The sequence below is a fragment of the Tachysurus fulvidraco genome, chromosome 1 (genome assembly GCF_022655615.1).
Source record: "Tachysurus fulvidraco isolate hzauxx_2018 chromosome 1, HZAU_PFXX_2.0, whole genome shotgun sequence".
NCBI lineage: Eukaryota > Metazoa > Chordata > Actinopteri > Siluriformes > Bagridae > Tachysurus > Tachysurus fulvidraco.
In genome coordinates this window covers 17,222,370-17,237,369 of record NC_062518.1, presented here as the reverse complement: position 1 = coordinate 17,237,369, position 15,000 = coordinate 17,222,370, and the positions used below count along the sequence as shown (strand labels likewise).

The 15,000-nt window shown below is 43.9% G+C and overlaps 1 protein-coding gene across 3 annotated transcripts in view; it reads left to right on the top strand.

Annotated features, from left to right (window-relative positions):
- LOC113649228 (low-density lipoprotein receptor-related protein 1B-like) overlaps positions 1-15,000 on the top strand; it is a 176,857-nt gene that overhangs the window by 104,266 nt on the left and 57,591 nt on the right. For all 3 annotated transcript variants that reach the window (XM_047820298.1, XM_047820295.1, XM_047820293.1), the window contains 13 exons: positions 463-690; positions 1,211-1,385; positions 3,238-3,332; positions 4,072-4,221; positions 7,853-7,993; positions 9,353-9,478; positions 9,601-9,732; positions 10,306-10,440; positions 10,532-10,661; positions 10,830-10,956; positions 11,116-11,267; positions 11,405-11,529; positions 13,253-13,621. In XM_047820298.1, the coding sequence (XP_047676254.1) occupies positions 463-690; positions 1,211-1,385; positions 3,238-3,332; positions 4,072-4,221; positions 7,853-7,993; positions 9,353-9,478; positions 9,601-9,732; positions 10,306-10,440; positions 10,532-10,661; positions 10,830-10,956; positions 11,116-11,267; positions 11,405-11,529; positions 13,253-13,621 (2,085 nt within the window). The remainder of the gene's footprint in view (positions 1-462; positions 691-1,210; positions 1,386-3,237; positions 3,333-4,071; positions 4,222-7,852; positions 7,994-9,352; positions 9,479-9,600; positions 9,733-10,305; positions 10,441-10,531; positions 10,662-10,829; positions 10,957-11,115; positions 11,268-11,404; positions 11,530-13,252; positions 13,622-15,000) is intronic.

The window sequence follows — 15,000 nt, the reverse complement described above, 5'->3', positions numbered from 1 at the left end:
TGTTAATCCTGCTGGTGATTCATATAAACAACTCTGAAATGAAGCTCCAGATGTTTTGTGCTAATTACAGAAAGCGTATATTTTCATGCTAGAAACTTAACATGTGGGATTGTTTATCTTTAAATAACTGTGTAAAAAAACAAGTAGCACTTCAAGCACAGCCAGTAATTATCCACTAAAGCCATGAAGAACCTTTAGTCCTAAGAGCGTGAACATTAAGCGGCTAAATCTGGGCTACAAACTCTAAACTATTGTCTGGTTTCTCCTTAATGTCGAGAACCTGTCAGGAGTAGAAACCTAACACTCGTAAACTCCACACGCTCCTCTCACACAGAGAATGTTTTGAATTATTAACATCCTAAAATCTTTATGCTTTCATTAATTTTTACAGATTTTTATATATATATATGTGTGTGTGTGTGTGTGTGTGTGTGTGTGTGTGTGTGGTTTCTGTCTGAGAAGCTGTGAAAAGGTTTTTGCTGTATGCACGGAGATCGGAAATCCGAGGAGTCGACATTGACAATCCGTACATCAACATCATCACCGCGGTGACGGTGCCAGACATCGATGACGTCACCGCTGTGGATTATGACGCAAGTGACGAGCAGATTTACTGGGCTGACGTTAAAACCAGGACAATAAAACGGGCCTCGATTAACGGGACTAAGCTTGAAGCCATCGTATCTGGAGGTACAGTGTGTGTACAGACCTACACCAAATACACACACTTCCAATTTACATCCATCAACCTGTTTTACACTGTGTTTGCTCCTCGCACATACTGTCTCACATTTCGGACAGTGTGCACTGTCTTTTGTCTTGCACTGTCTTGTCTGTCTTGTCTCACACTGTGTACACCAGGTTACACAGATACACTTTATGTATCTAGGACACTTACTAAGTCCTTATAGCTCTGTCTTTGTGTTATGTAGCTCCCTGATCCTGGAGAGACGTTGTCTCATGTCACTGTGTGCTGTAACAGTTATATATGGTTATAATGACTATAAAAGCTTCCTGACATGACATGACATGACATGACATGACTTGTCTTGACATGACTTGACTTGACATGGCTTGACATGACTTGACATGACATGAAAGGACATGACTTGACTTGACTTGACTAGGATGAAATACAACTCTCTGACAGTCCTGGTGTATCATTTTAAGGCATTGTACCCTATATATTTTTTATGATTGTATTCTTTAGATTTACTGAATGTTCGAGGTTTATCTGTGGACTGGTTGTCCAGGAACCTGTACTGGCTGAGCTCAGACAGTGACGAGACTCAGATTAACGTCGCTCGTCTAGACGGCTCGCTCAGAACCGCTGTCATTCACGGCATCGACAAGCCAAAGTGCCTCGTCCTGCATCCAGCTAAAGGGTAATGTTTGACTCTTTATTTACAGGCTGAGAGAGAGAGAGAGAGAGAGAGAGAGAGAGAGAGAGAGAGAGAGAGTGAAAGAGGGAGTGAGAGAATAAGTGAGAGAGTGAGTGAGATATAGAGAGAGACGGGGAGTGAGAGAGAGGTGCAGTATATATTTAACAGACTGATTGATCATTTTGGTATCAGATTTTTATTTTCACTTTATATCAGTATTAGTGTCAGTATTAATGTCAGTATTAATGTCAGTAATAGTGTTAGTATTAATGTCAGTATTAGTGTCAGTAGTAATGTCAGTATTAATGTCAGTATTAGTGTTAGTATTAATGTCAGTATTAGTGTCAGTATTAGTGTCAGTATTAATGTCAGTATTAGTGTCAGTGTTAATGTCAGTATTAATGTCAGTATTAGTGTCAGTAGTAATGTCAGTATTAATGTCAGTATTAGTGTCAGTGTTAATGTCAGTATTAGTGTCAGTATTAGTGTCAGTATTAATGTCAGTATTAGTGTCAGTATTAGTGTCAGTGTTAATGTCAGTATTAATGTCAGTATTAGTGTCAGTAGTAATGTCAGTATTAATGTCAGTATTAGTGTCAGTGTTAATGTCAGTATTAGTGTCAGTATTAGTGTCAGTAGTAATGTCAGTATTAATGTCAGTATTAGTGTCAGAGTTAATGTCAGTATTAGTGTTAGTATTAATGTCAGTATTAGTGTCAGTATTAGTGTCAGTATTAATGTCAGTATTAATGTCAGTGTTAATGTCAGTATTAATGTCAGTATTAGTGTCAGTAGTAATGTCAGTATTAATGTCAGTATTAATGTCAGTGTTAATGTCAGTATTAGTGTCAGTAGTAATGTCAGTATTAGTGTCAGTATTAATGTCAGTGTTAGTGTCAGTGTTAGTGTCAGTATTAATGTCAGTATTAGTGTCAGTATTAGTGTCAGTATTAATGTCAGTATTAGTGTCAGTATTAGTGTCAGTAGTAATGTCAGTATTAGTGTCAGTAGTAATGTCAGTTTTAATGTCAGTGTTAGTGTCAGTATTAGTGTCAGTAGTAATGTCAGTATTAGTGTCAGTGTTAGTGTCAGTGTTAGTGTCAGTATTAGTGTCAGTAGTAATGTCAGTATTAGTGTCAGTGTTAATGTCAGTATTAATTGTAGTAAAGCTAAAACTCTTAATACACTCACAGATATACAGATAATATAAAATAATATTATACACTCACTCATTAATTGTCACATTATTATGGAACCATGTCCTTAAATACCGGTCTGTATGTGAGTGTGTGTGTGTGTGTGTGTGTGTGTGTGTGTGTGTGTGTGTGTGTGTGTGTGTGTGTGTGTGTGTGTGTGTGTGTGTGTGTGTGTGCGAGGGTGTGTGTCTGTGTGTGCGAGTGTGTGTGTCTGTGTGTGTGCGTGTGTGTGTGTGTTTGTGTGTGTGTGAGTGTGTGTGAGTGTGTGTGAGTGTGTGTGAGTGTGTGTGTGTGTGTGTGTGTGTGTGTGTGTGTGTGTGTGTGTGTGTGTGCACTATTACTGAACACACACTCATGTATCTTATTAAGTCCGCCTCAGCACATGGTCTCTCTCATTAAGAAGCTGATAATCAGACACTCCTGCGTTAGCGTTTATCTTCTCTGTGCTTTGGCTCACTGACGACTTTCTTCATTAGTATAAAGCCGCCACGTGTCTGAAGGGTTTACAGGAGATTCTGTTCCAGATAGAAACCATGGAGATTGAGACTTTTTGTCCATATAATCCTCAGTTCTAGAAGATTAATGATTAATAAAAAAGGATAAAATACAACATAGTTCTCAGACGTGTTTCACATGCAGCGTGTTGTGGTGTTTTACAGGAAGATGTTCTGGACTGACGGGAACACCATAAACATGGCCAACATGGACGGCAGCAACAGCAAGATCCTGCATCAGAACCAGAAAGATCCAGTCGGTAAACAGCAACATCTTCTCTGTAGTGTGTTTGGAGCTCAAAGCACTGTGTAGAGATAAAGATGAAGGTATGATGATGAAGCAGTCAATCATCTCAGGTTCAGATCTTGAGAGAGATGGTGAAGAACCTTTCACATCTAACTCAACCTGAACCCTGTCTGCATCATCCTGAGCTCTGAGTCTGTAATGAAATAGTTCACACCTTTAACCCATCTTGATAACTGGCACTTTGATTGGTTTATTTAATTATTTACTGAATAGCGTAAAGACACGTTCTCCTCGTGTGAAAATGTTCTCGTGTGTAAATGTTCTTCTCATGTGTTTATCCAGTTAGAATACATGGAGGTAAGTATAACAATCACTCTTTAGCTAGAAGTTACACAGAACCATGTCGATGTTTATCTCACATACACACACGGCATGTTGTGGATACCGTGCTGTTGTAGGAGGTCCTGTGTGTGTGTGTGTGTGTGTGTGTGTGTGTGTTCCTCCACTACTGTACTGTCAGCATTATACAGCACTCAGTACTAACCCAAACCCAAGTACAGAATCACATGATGCGTGTAAGATGATTCAGTGAGTCGTTAATAATGTAAGATGATTCAGTGAGTCGTTAATAATGTAAGATGATTCAGTGAGTCGTTAATAACGTAAGATGATTCAGTGAGTCGTTAATAACCACAGAACTCACTACTACACCGTTATCTGAGTCATGTGACACGTTGGTGTTGGTGTTGCAGGTCTGTCTATAGACTACACCTCTAACAAACTCTACTGGATCAACTCCGGAAACGGGACCATTAACAGGTGTAACCTGGATGGGAGTGGCCTGGAGGTGATTGACAGCTTAAAGAAGGAGCTGATGAAGGCGACAGCACTAGGGATTATGGGTAAGGTTCAGGACTACAGCAGTATAGTGTGTTCTGATTGGCCGAAACCATTATAGGGTTGTTGTAATGTTTCTGATCAAACATCAGGAAATGAAGCTTTCTGTCTGTTTATAACTCACACAGCACTGTGGTGAAGCTGATGGTCACCTACACACACTCCATGATGGTCACCACCTACACACACTCCATGATGGTCACCACCTACACACACTCCTTGATGGTCACCTACACACACTCCATGATGGTCACCACCTACACACACTCCATGATGGTCACCACCTACACACACTCCATGATGGTCACCACCTACACACACTCCATGATGGTCACCACCTACACACACTCCATGATGGTCACCACCTACACACACTCCTCGATGGTCACCTACACACACTCCATGATGGTCACCACCTACACACACACTCCATGATGGTCACCACCTACACACACTCCATGATGGTCACCACCTACACACACACTCCATGATGGTCACCACCTACACACACTACATGATGGTCACCACCTACACACACACACTCCATGATGGTCACCACCTATACACACTCCATGATGGTTACCACCTACACACACACATACTCCATGATTTTCACCACTTACACACACACTCCATGATGGTCACCACCTACACACACTCCATGATGGTCACCACCTACACACACTCCATGATGGTCACCACCTACACACACACACTCCAGGATGGTCACCACCTACACACACTCCATGATGGTCACCTACACACACACACACACACACACACACACACACACACACACACACACACACACACACACACACACACACACATTCACACACACATTCACACATGCATTCACTCACACACACTCTCTCTCTCTCTCTCTCTCTCTCTCTCTCTCTCTCTCTCTCACACGCACACACAGACACACACACTCTCTCTCTCACACACACACACACACACACACACACACACACTTCCTCACACGTACACACTCATACAGACACATGTATACACACACACTTCCTCACATGTACACACACACTCACACTTACAGATACACATACACACTCTCTCACACGTGCACACACACAGACGCACACACTCTCTCACACACACAGACACACACATACACACACACTCACACTCTCTCACACACACAGACATACACATACACACACATTCTCAGGATGTAAAGCCTGATCCTGGGTCAGCACTGTGTCTCAGAGGTACAGTGTTATGTCTCAGACACTACGTGAGCTCAGGCTTCTCACACAACACGTGTTATTGTTCTGTGAATTGATGCTAATCACTGCTGGAGCATAGCAGCTGGTTCTGGTGATGGAGATCATTAGCTAAGGACACCTGGCATCTGTTGTAGTCAAAGTAAATTACCCTTCCTCCTACGTCCCTCACCTCCTCTTCCTCTATATTTAACTTGGTGCTGCAGGTGGAGGAAGCGAAACACAGCTGATCTTCTTTGCATCCTTTACTAAATCATCCTTAACCTTCACTTGTTCTGTCCATCCATCTCCATTATTACAATCAATGCTTTGACTTAGTGTAGTTAAGTTCTGCACTCTGATTGGTCAGACAGTAGAGCAGCTTTATATTAATGCACTCACTCTAACACCTTATGGTTTCTATAGTAACGGCTCATTTACAGGATGGATTTCTCTAAAGAAAGGAGTCTCCAGTGTGAAAGGTGAAGCTGGAACTTGAAGCTCTCCACATCTTCAGGAATTTACACTTCTTTATGGTGTCTATGTAACATGACAAGTTGAGATTATTATTCTGATCATTTATTTACAGACTGCTGACGGGACGAATGTAGAGCCGCCGTATCAGAACATAGAGCCGCCGTATCAGAACGTAGAGCCGCCGTATCAGAACGTAGAGCCGCCGTATCAGAACGTAGAGCCGCCGTATCAGAACGTAGAGCCGCCGTATCAGAACGTAGAGCCGCCGTATCAGAACGTATAGCCACCATATCAGAACGTAGAGCCGCCGTATCAGAACGTAGAGCTGCCGTATCAGAACGTAGAGCCGCCGTATCAGAACGTAGAGCCGCCGAATCAGAATGTAGAGCCGCCTTATCAGAATGTAGAGCCGCCTTATCAGAACGTAGAGCCGCCGAATCAGAATGTAGAGCCGCCTTATCAGAATGTAGAGCCGCCTTATCAGAACGTAGAGCCGCCGTATCAGAACGTAGAGCCGCCGTATCAGAACGTAGAGCCGCCGTATCAGAACAGAAACAAACACTTTTCACCAGCATTACATTTATGACATGGTTATTAATAAACTTAATAGTTGGTAAATTATAAGACAGATTTTTTTGTTTCTGGTTTTATTCTTTTTTAGACATGATATAAGTGATGTGCTCTGTGTTGTAAAGGATGTTGGGTGACTCCGACCCCACGGTTCAGGGTACAGTTACTTATTGAGGCCAGGACCACTGAGAGCAGCTCTGATTTACCTGAGATTCACTCGAATAATTCAGGGTTAAGTGTCTCACCTGAGGGCAACAAGCTTCTGATTGAGGACAGTCTCTGACAGAAGGTCACTCCCTCTCTCTGTCTCTCTGTCTCTCTCTCTTCCTCTCTCTCTCTCTCCCTCTCTCTGTCTGTCTGTCTGTCTCTCCCTCTCCACCCCCCTTACTATCTCTCTCTCTCTCTCTCTCTCTCTCTCTCTCTCTCTCGTGCTCTCACTCTCTGTCTGTCTCTCTCTCTCTTTCTCTCTCTCCCCCCTCTGCCCCCCTCCCCCAGAGGGTATGTTTCTCCTTTAAGATGATGTGGCTTGCTATCACTGTACACAGGTTCTCATTAACGGTGTTGGTGACAGTGATACTGAACAGCATTATTACTCCGTGTTCGTGTGATCTGAACACTAATATACTGCCTTCTGATCATTTATCACCTTCCTGTTGTCACCTTAGATCATGTTTACTGCTGCTGTGATAAATAGGAATAACTGCTGTAGTCTGCGTCACTATGTCATACGTCACTATGTCATACGTCACTATGTTTATTACTGCTCTTAAATAAATACGGACACAATCAGTCCTGGTATAAAGCTCTTACACAACTCTCTCTCTCTCTCTCTCTCTCTCTCTCTCTCTCTCTCTCTCTCTCTCTCTCTCTCTATTCTGAATTTCCTGGATATCTGATTCTGTGGATTGTTTTAATATTAATATCGAATTAACCTCGTGCATAACCTGGGCAGCTGAACAAGGACAGATATTATTCTATACATTATTAATCAATTCTTTCTTTATCTTTCAGTTTGATGTGTCAGGAATGTTGAAGAGTCAAACATACTTAATTGTGGCGCCAAAAAAGGGGTTTAAGTGGAAATCAGGAAACGGTAAAGGTGTAGTGTAATTGTGAGTTCCCCTGGGTAGTTGTGCTGGAGTCCAGAAGTCCTCCTGAGAGAGCTGAAGGTTTCAGACAGTGTGGCGGGTTCATCCGAGGACAAAGCGGTGTTATTTGGGGTAACCAAGTTACTCCTGGGAGTGCAGGGGTGGGGTAGTGCTGAGAGAACAGGGGTAATTATGAGTCTATTAATCAGAAGAGCAGAAATCAAGTTAAACGTCTTACATTATGGGTTTGTTTTGTTTATTTGTGTTCCTGTGATCAGGGGGTAAACTGTGGTGGGCAGATGACGCTTTAGCTCAGATCGGCACGGTGAGAAAGAAAGACGGACAAAACCTCGCGGTTCTGCGGACCAAAACCACAGGAGTGATTCAGATCAGAGTTTACGACAAAGACGGCCAAAAAGGTAAGACGAACACACCTTGGGTCAGGGTCGGGGTCGGGGTCAGGGTCAGGGTCGGGGTCAGGGTCAGGACGAGCTTTGGGCTTTGTAATGTCTGTACACTGAAGGTGTTGAAGCTCATGGTGTCTAAACACCTCACTAATACTTTAACGTTAATCCGTCATCACTCTGTGTTAACATCTGAGATCTACTTTGAGAACGAGGCTTATTATTAACTTCTCCCCTAAAGGAAGATGGACAACGATCCGTGCTCTCTTCTTTATTCCCAGCTGTAGTGAAAGACAGACTTTTATTCCTTTTTTAAAAAATCCTCTCAGGTTAAACGCTGCCTTTCTGTAGAGAGTCACTGCTGCTCCTGAGATTCATCAATAACCCAGACAGGTTCATTAGCCACACCGGCCTTGATCCTTTTAATGCTACATTAAGATAAAAAATGACAATTAAGTCGTTTTTAAGGTAAATGTTTCTTTTTGCTTCTCTGTCAGATTTGTGTAAAGTATTCAGAGTCATTAATCTCAGTGACACAGAACACAGGGGAGTAAAAGGATCGGCTCATTACTCTACTTCAGTACGAATAACTGGGTGTTTCTGTCTGGGAACGACGTGGATCTGCTTCCTTATTTATGTTTAAGTAAAAGTGTGTGTGTGTGTGTGTGTGTGAGAGAGAGAGAGAGAGTATAAGAGCTCTGCTTAATGGCCTCCTGGGTTTACAGCTTCATGTAATGCACCACTGAACAAAATGGGAAAATTAATTGGCTGGATTTATGCTCAAATCTCAGTGACACTCTGTGTGTGTGTGTTTGTGTGTGTGTGTGTTTGTGTGTGTGTGTGTTTGTGTGTGTATGTTTGTGTGTGTATGTTTGTGTGTGTGTGTATGTTTGTGTGTGTTTGTGCGTGTGTGTGTGTGTGTGTTTGTGTGTGTGTGTGTTTGTGTGTGTGTTTGTGTGTGTTTGTGTGTGTGTGTGTTTGTTTGTGTGTGTGTGTGTTTGTGTGTGTGTTTGTGTGCGTTTGTGCGTGTGTGTGTGTGTTTGTGCGTGTGTGTGTTTGTGTGTGTGTGTTTGTGTGTGTGTTTCTGTGTGTTTGTGTGTGTGTGTTTTTGTTTTTTTTTCTTGTGTTTTTTTTTTGTGTGGTTGTTTTTGTGTGTTTTTTGTGTGTGTTGTGTGTTTGTGTGTTTTTTTTTTTGTGTGTGTGTCGTTTTTTTTTTTGCTTGTTTTTGTTTGCGTGTGTTGTTTTGCTTTTTGTTTGGTTGTTTGTGTGTGTGTTTGTGTGTGTGTTTGTGTGTGTGTGTTTGTGTGTGTGTGGTGTGTGTGTGTGTGTGTGTGTGTGCGTGTATGTGTGTGTTTGTGTGTGTGGTGTTCCCAGGTAAAAATGTGTGTGTTCTGAATAACGGTGGATGTTCCCAGCTCTGCCTGCCCACCTCAGAACACAGTCGTAGCTGCTGGTGTAGTGCTGGTTACAGTCTGACGGCAGATCGCTCCACCTGCCGAGGTGAAGGCAGCACTACACTACACTACACTCACTACACCTGTACAGTCACACCTACACAGATCCTCTTTCACTTATTCACTCTGCTCCGTCCGGCTGCTGTTTGGTTCTCGTCCCGTGTGCAGGAGTGGACGCGTTCCTGATGTATTCGTCTCAGGACGGGATCCGGGGCGTGTCCTTGGACCCCACCGATCATTCAGACACTTTAATTCCCATCTCGGGAACACTGCTAGCGGCCAGGCTGGACTTCCACGCAGGTGAGGAACTTCTCTCTTTCTCTAGGTTTATTATAAGCAACTCAATCAGGAGTGAAATGAATGCTTACTGAGTCATTTAGACTGAGTCACTGAGTCATTTAGAGTGCAATCTAATTTGTTGTTTGTGTGTGTGTGTGTGTGTGTTGTTTGTGTGTGTGTGTGTGTGTTGTTTCTGTGTGTGTGTGTGTTTTGTGTGTGTTTTGTGTGTGTGTTTTGTGTGTGTGTGTGTGTGTGTGTGTGTTGTTTGTGTGTGTGTGTGTGTGTTTTCTGTGTGTGTTGTTTGTGTGTGTGTGTGTGTGTGTTGTTTGTGTGTGTGTGTGTTTTGTGTGTGTGTTGTTTCTGTGTGTGTGTTTTGTGTGTGTTTTGTGTGTGTGTGTGTGTGTGTGTGTGTGTGTGTTAAATTCCACTTTGTGAAAGAGACTTTTGTGTATAAAGACTTCAGTAAAACCCCACAGGCTGCAGGAACCTCCTTCTCCTTTCAGTTCTCCACAATAATCCGGTTTAATCTGTAGCATTACTGTAGAATTAGTGTAGAATTAGTGACCAGTTAAAACTCCATTGTCTTTAACACAGGAAATGACACAGTGTACTGGTCTGATCTGGGATCCAATCAAATCTCCCGAGCTGCTCGAGATCAGACGTGGAGAGAGAACGTGGTCAGGACGGGCATTGTGAGAGCTGAGGGAGTCGCAGTGGACTGGATTACAGGTACAGGATGTGTGGATGGATGGATGGATGGATGGATGGATGGATGGAGGTGAGTTAGCTATCGAGTGACAGATTGATCTTGTTGCTATAGGGAATGTTTACTGGACGGATCACGGTTCTGATCTTATCGAGGTGTCTCGACTGAACACAGTGTATCGGGCCGTTATCATCTCCGAAGGACTCGATCAGCCTCGAGCCATCGCCGTGCAGCCGCTGGAAGGGTAAGAACACAACAATAACCTCTACGTCACGTCATAATCCATGAGCATCTCTGACCTTCTGAGCAGTAAACATGAGCTGTGTGCAGAAGAGCTGCTGTTAATCTCTCACTTACTCCACATTAAACCTCATCAACGCCACACTAACTAGTGCTTGTGTTTCTGCTTCAGTCTCCTGGTCTGGACAGAAACGGGACAGTCCCCGAAAATCAGCAGATCTCGTCTGGACGGATCGGAGCGGACGGTCCTCGTTAACTCGGAACTGGTCTGGCCGAGTGGCGTCGCTATAGACTATCAGGTTTGCTCCTGGTTTCTCTGACTGTGGGACAGAGAGTGCTTTAGTACAGTAGGATGAGTGAGGACCAGATCCTGTCTCATGTGGTTCCTCAGAGATCCATGAGCAGGACCGAGACTTCTGAACATTGCAGCTGAAGACTGTTTTCAAATTGTTTTTCAGGAAAATAAGTTGTACTGGTGCGACACACACACACACAGGATCGAGAGAATCGACCTGTACACCGGCAAGGAGCGAGAGATTGTACTGAAAGATAACCAGGCTGATCTTTTCTCCATCGCTGTATACGGCTCTTACCTCTACTGGTCTGACAGGTACGTTATTCACCCATAAACCACAAAAACAGATTGTGTTCAGATGAAAATGAATAATGATTTGAAGTGTTTTGAAGGAGGTGTTGGAGTTGGAGTTGTTGTTTTTTTTCAGTGTTCTGCTCATTGATGTTTCTCAGGTCCTACTCTAACGGCTCCATTCGGCGCGGCTCTAAGATCGATGCCTCGGGTGACGTGACGCTGCGCAGCAATCTGGGGAAAAGTCTGAGGGACGTGAAGGTGTTCAGCCGAGAGCGCGAGCAAGGTTACGGTTTCACCAAACACACATCAGCATTCAGAATATTCCACTTCCAGCATGTAGGCATTGAGAAGTGCTCTTGTGTACGGACGAATGCAGAGGTTCTGAGTGTAACGAACATCGGCCCGAGGCGGTTAGAGAATTATTTATTAGGTCTTCTCCAGGATTGAAGGGCAGCGCAGCAGCAGAAGGTCTAATCCATAATCAGTTTCTGCAAAACTGGCAGCTCACAGCAAAATAAATAAAAACTAATATCTCAAACAGGAAAACTAGAACGTAAGAAAAGTAAACATGAGAAAACTAGTAAACTGGGGGGATGAGGAAGAAGACGACGACGTGCACTAGGAGAACTGAGGAGCCTGAACTCCTCAACTGTGAAGGAAATAGGGAGCAGAAGAACAACCTGACTTTAAGAAGCCAGATAAATCATAGAGACTAACTGGAATGTGAGGAAACCAGAGAGCAGAGACCAGAGAAAAGTATACCTAAGGAGCTAGATGATTAAAACCAGGATCAGTGGAGAAGCAGGAGCTCCAACCAGAGATCAGTGGAGAAGATCAGAAGCGCTAGAAGGACTAGCGAGTAACTCTGACTAGGAGAACTAAGGAAGCAGGAGCTAAAACGATGGAGTTCAGATAAGTAGTAAGTGATAGGACTATGGGGCTGGAAAGCTCGCAGTGGGAAGATGATCCAGAAGGATCTACAGGAGAAATGATCAGAACCAGTGAGACAGAAATCTACCCAAACAGAAGTACTGTAGAACCAGTGGGAGACGTGGGAGAAGTGGTGAGCTAAAAGTAAAAAGACATGAATTAAAGAGGTAGAAAACTCATCAGATGGAGGAGAAGTTCATCAGATGGAGCAGAAGTTCATCAGATGGAGCAGAAGTTCATCAGATGGAGGAGAAGTTCATCAGATGGAGGAGAAGTTCATCAGATGGAGGAGAAGTTCATCAGAAACAGAAAGACCTGAAAGAATTAGGAAAGTGAGCCATTATTAAGGAGGAAAAAAACAGCGTAGTGAGGGAGTAAAACCTGTTACTCTCAGATATTAGGACACTGTGTGTGTGTGTGTGTGTGTGTGTGTGTGTGTGTGTGTGTGTGTGTACAGCATGTACAGAACAGTCTCTTTCTTTAAACGCGACCAAAACAACCCCTCATTTATCAATAGGAATAAACGAGTGTTAAAAATATTAGACGCTGTGCTCAGGTGGGACTTCACAAGATGTACAGCATCAAGGGAAAACACACACACACACACACACACACACACACACACACACACACACACACACACAGTGATTAATGATCACACTCACACACTCACTTCCTTCTTAGCAGATTAAATTCCTCTGATGATGCAACGCCTGGTCTGTGCTTAATCATCTAATTGAGATTCGCTGCATTTGATCAGGAAACAAGCAGGAACTAAAAATGCACTGAGGAGAAGAAGCTGAGATTCATTTCCATCAGAGACTCAGAAGACATTACAGAGAAGATTCTGCTGGACTGAGAAGTCATCGTCATTGTCATTGTCATCGTCATCGTCATTGGTTACTGAGTGCATTTCAGTGTGACACGACTGGGACATAGTGATAAAAAATAAATGCAGTGGAACTTTCTGCCTAATAAACAGCTCCTGATGTTAGTTTAGAATTCATTTAAGATTACTGTGTGTGTGTGTGTGTGTGTGTGTGTGTGTGTGTGTGTGTGTGTGTGTTCTCTCACAGGTATGAATGAGTGTGGCCTCAGTAATGGAGGCTGTATGCAGCTGTGTTTTTACCTGGGGAGTAACAGGAAGTCGTGCTCCTGCGCTCAGGGTCACTTGGCTCCCGATGGCGTGTCGTGTCGTGTGTATGACGTCTACCTGTTGTACGGCGAGAGGACGGCGCTGAAGAGCATTCACATCTCAGACGCAGGAAATCAAGCACACGACACACCTGTCCCATCATACCGACGTCCGGAGTATTTCAAAAACATCAGCGCTCTGACCTTCGAATACAGACAGCCGAGAAACCGCATCTTCTTCAGCGACGCCCATTACGGCAACATCCAAGTGATTAACGACGACTGGACAGGACGCCGCGTGCTCGCTGACGGTGAGTCACCTGACTGAGTGTTTATATCAGAGTCGGTGTTAAAGAGACGTGTGTGCAGTGTGTAACGTTCCTGATGAAATACTGAAGGCTGTAAAGAGGAACTGCAGCAGGGTCTCCAGCACCACCAGAGCTACCTCGCCTTCTACTAACACTGTTGTAACTACATCAGTAATAACCATGTGACATCAGAGCCACACACACATGCAGCCCTGCTTCAGGGTTCTTTAGTTGTCTCTGTTGCAGAACCTTCTCTCTAAGTGTGTGTGACTTTTCCAACCAGTAGTCAAATGTGCTACTAATGTCAACTATTGTGATGTCACATGATCATGTGATAGATCTTCATTCATTCATTCATCTTCTACCGCTTATCCAAACTTCTCGGGTCACGGGGAGCCTGTGCCTATCTCAGGCGTCATCGGGCATCGAGGCAGGATACACCCTGGATGGAGTGCCAACCCATCACAGGGCACACACACACACACACACACACACACACACTACGGACAATTTTCCAGAGATGCCAATCAACCTACCATGCATGTCTTTGGACCGGGGGAGGAAACCGGAGTACCCGGAGGAAACCCCCGAGGCACGGGGAGAACATGCAAACTCCACACATACAAGGTGGAGGCGGGAATCGAACCCCGACCCTGGAGGTGTGAGGCGAACGTGCTAACTACTAAGCCACCGTTACAAACCCACATGCACCCCCCACCCCGTGATAGACATATTTGTTTGAAATATTTAGCTCCGCCCATGTTAACTGTGCCAGCTGTCAGTCAGTATAATCGGACACACCCCGAGTGTAATGTATTAAAGGTGTAAACCCTACATGATGTTCTGACCAATCAGGACTTATTACATCAATAAGAGCTGTTTGTACTGCAGTGAGGACTTGTGTTATTATCCTTCACCTGTCACTGGTCTGTTTATTTACCTCTGTAAAGATGATGGAGTTCAGCCCTGAGTGAAGAGGTAAGGCTGACTGAAGGTCTGTGCTGAACAGATGATGAGCTAAAACGTGTGTGAGTGTGTGAGAGAGAGAGAGAGAGAAACGCATCGCACCATAAAAGCTGTCAGGATTAGAGCTCATCTCTGTTAATCAATAGCTAATTAACGCTCCCTGCCAGCTGCAGCTCACTGATTTACTGCTGTATCTGTCAAACTCTCACACCTGCTCCTCCACCTTATAGTCTAATTACAGCTGTGTCCCAAACCACACTCTACTAATCTCACTCTGTGCACACTCTACACTCTCTACCTCACTATACACACACACACACACACACACACACACACACACACACACACACACACTCTGTGCACACTCTACACTCTCTACCTCACTATACACACACACACACACACACACACACACA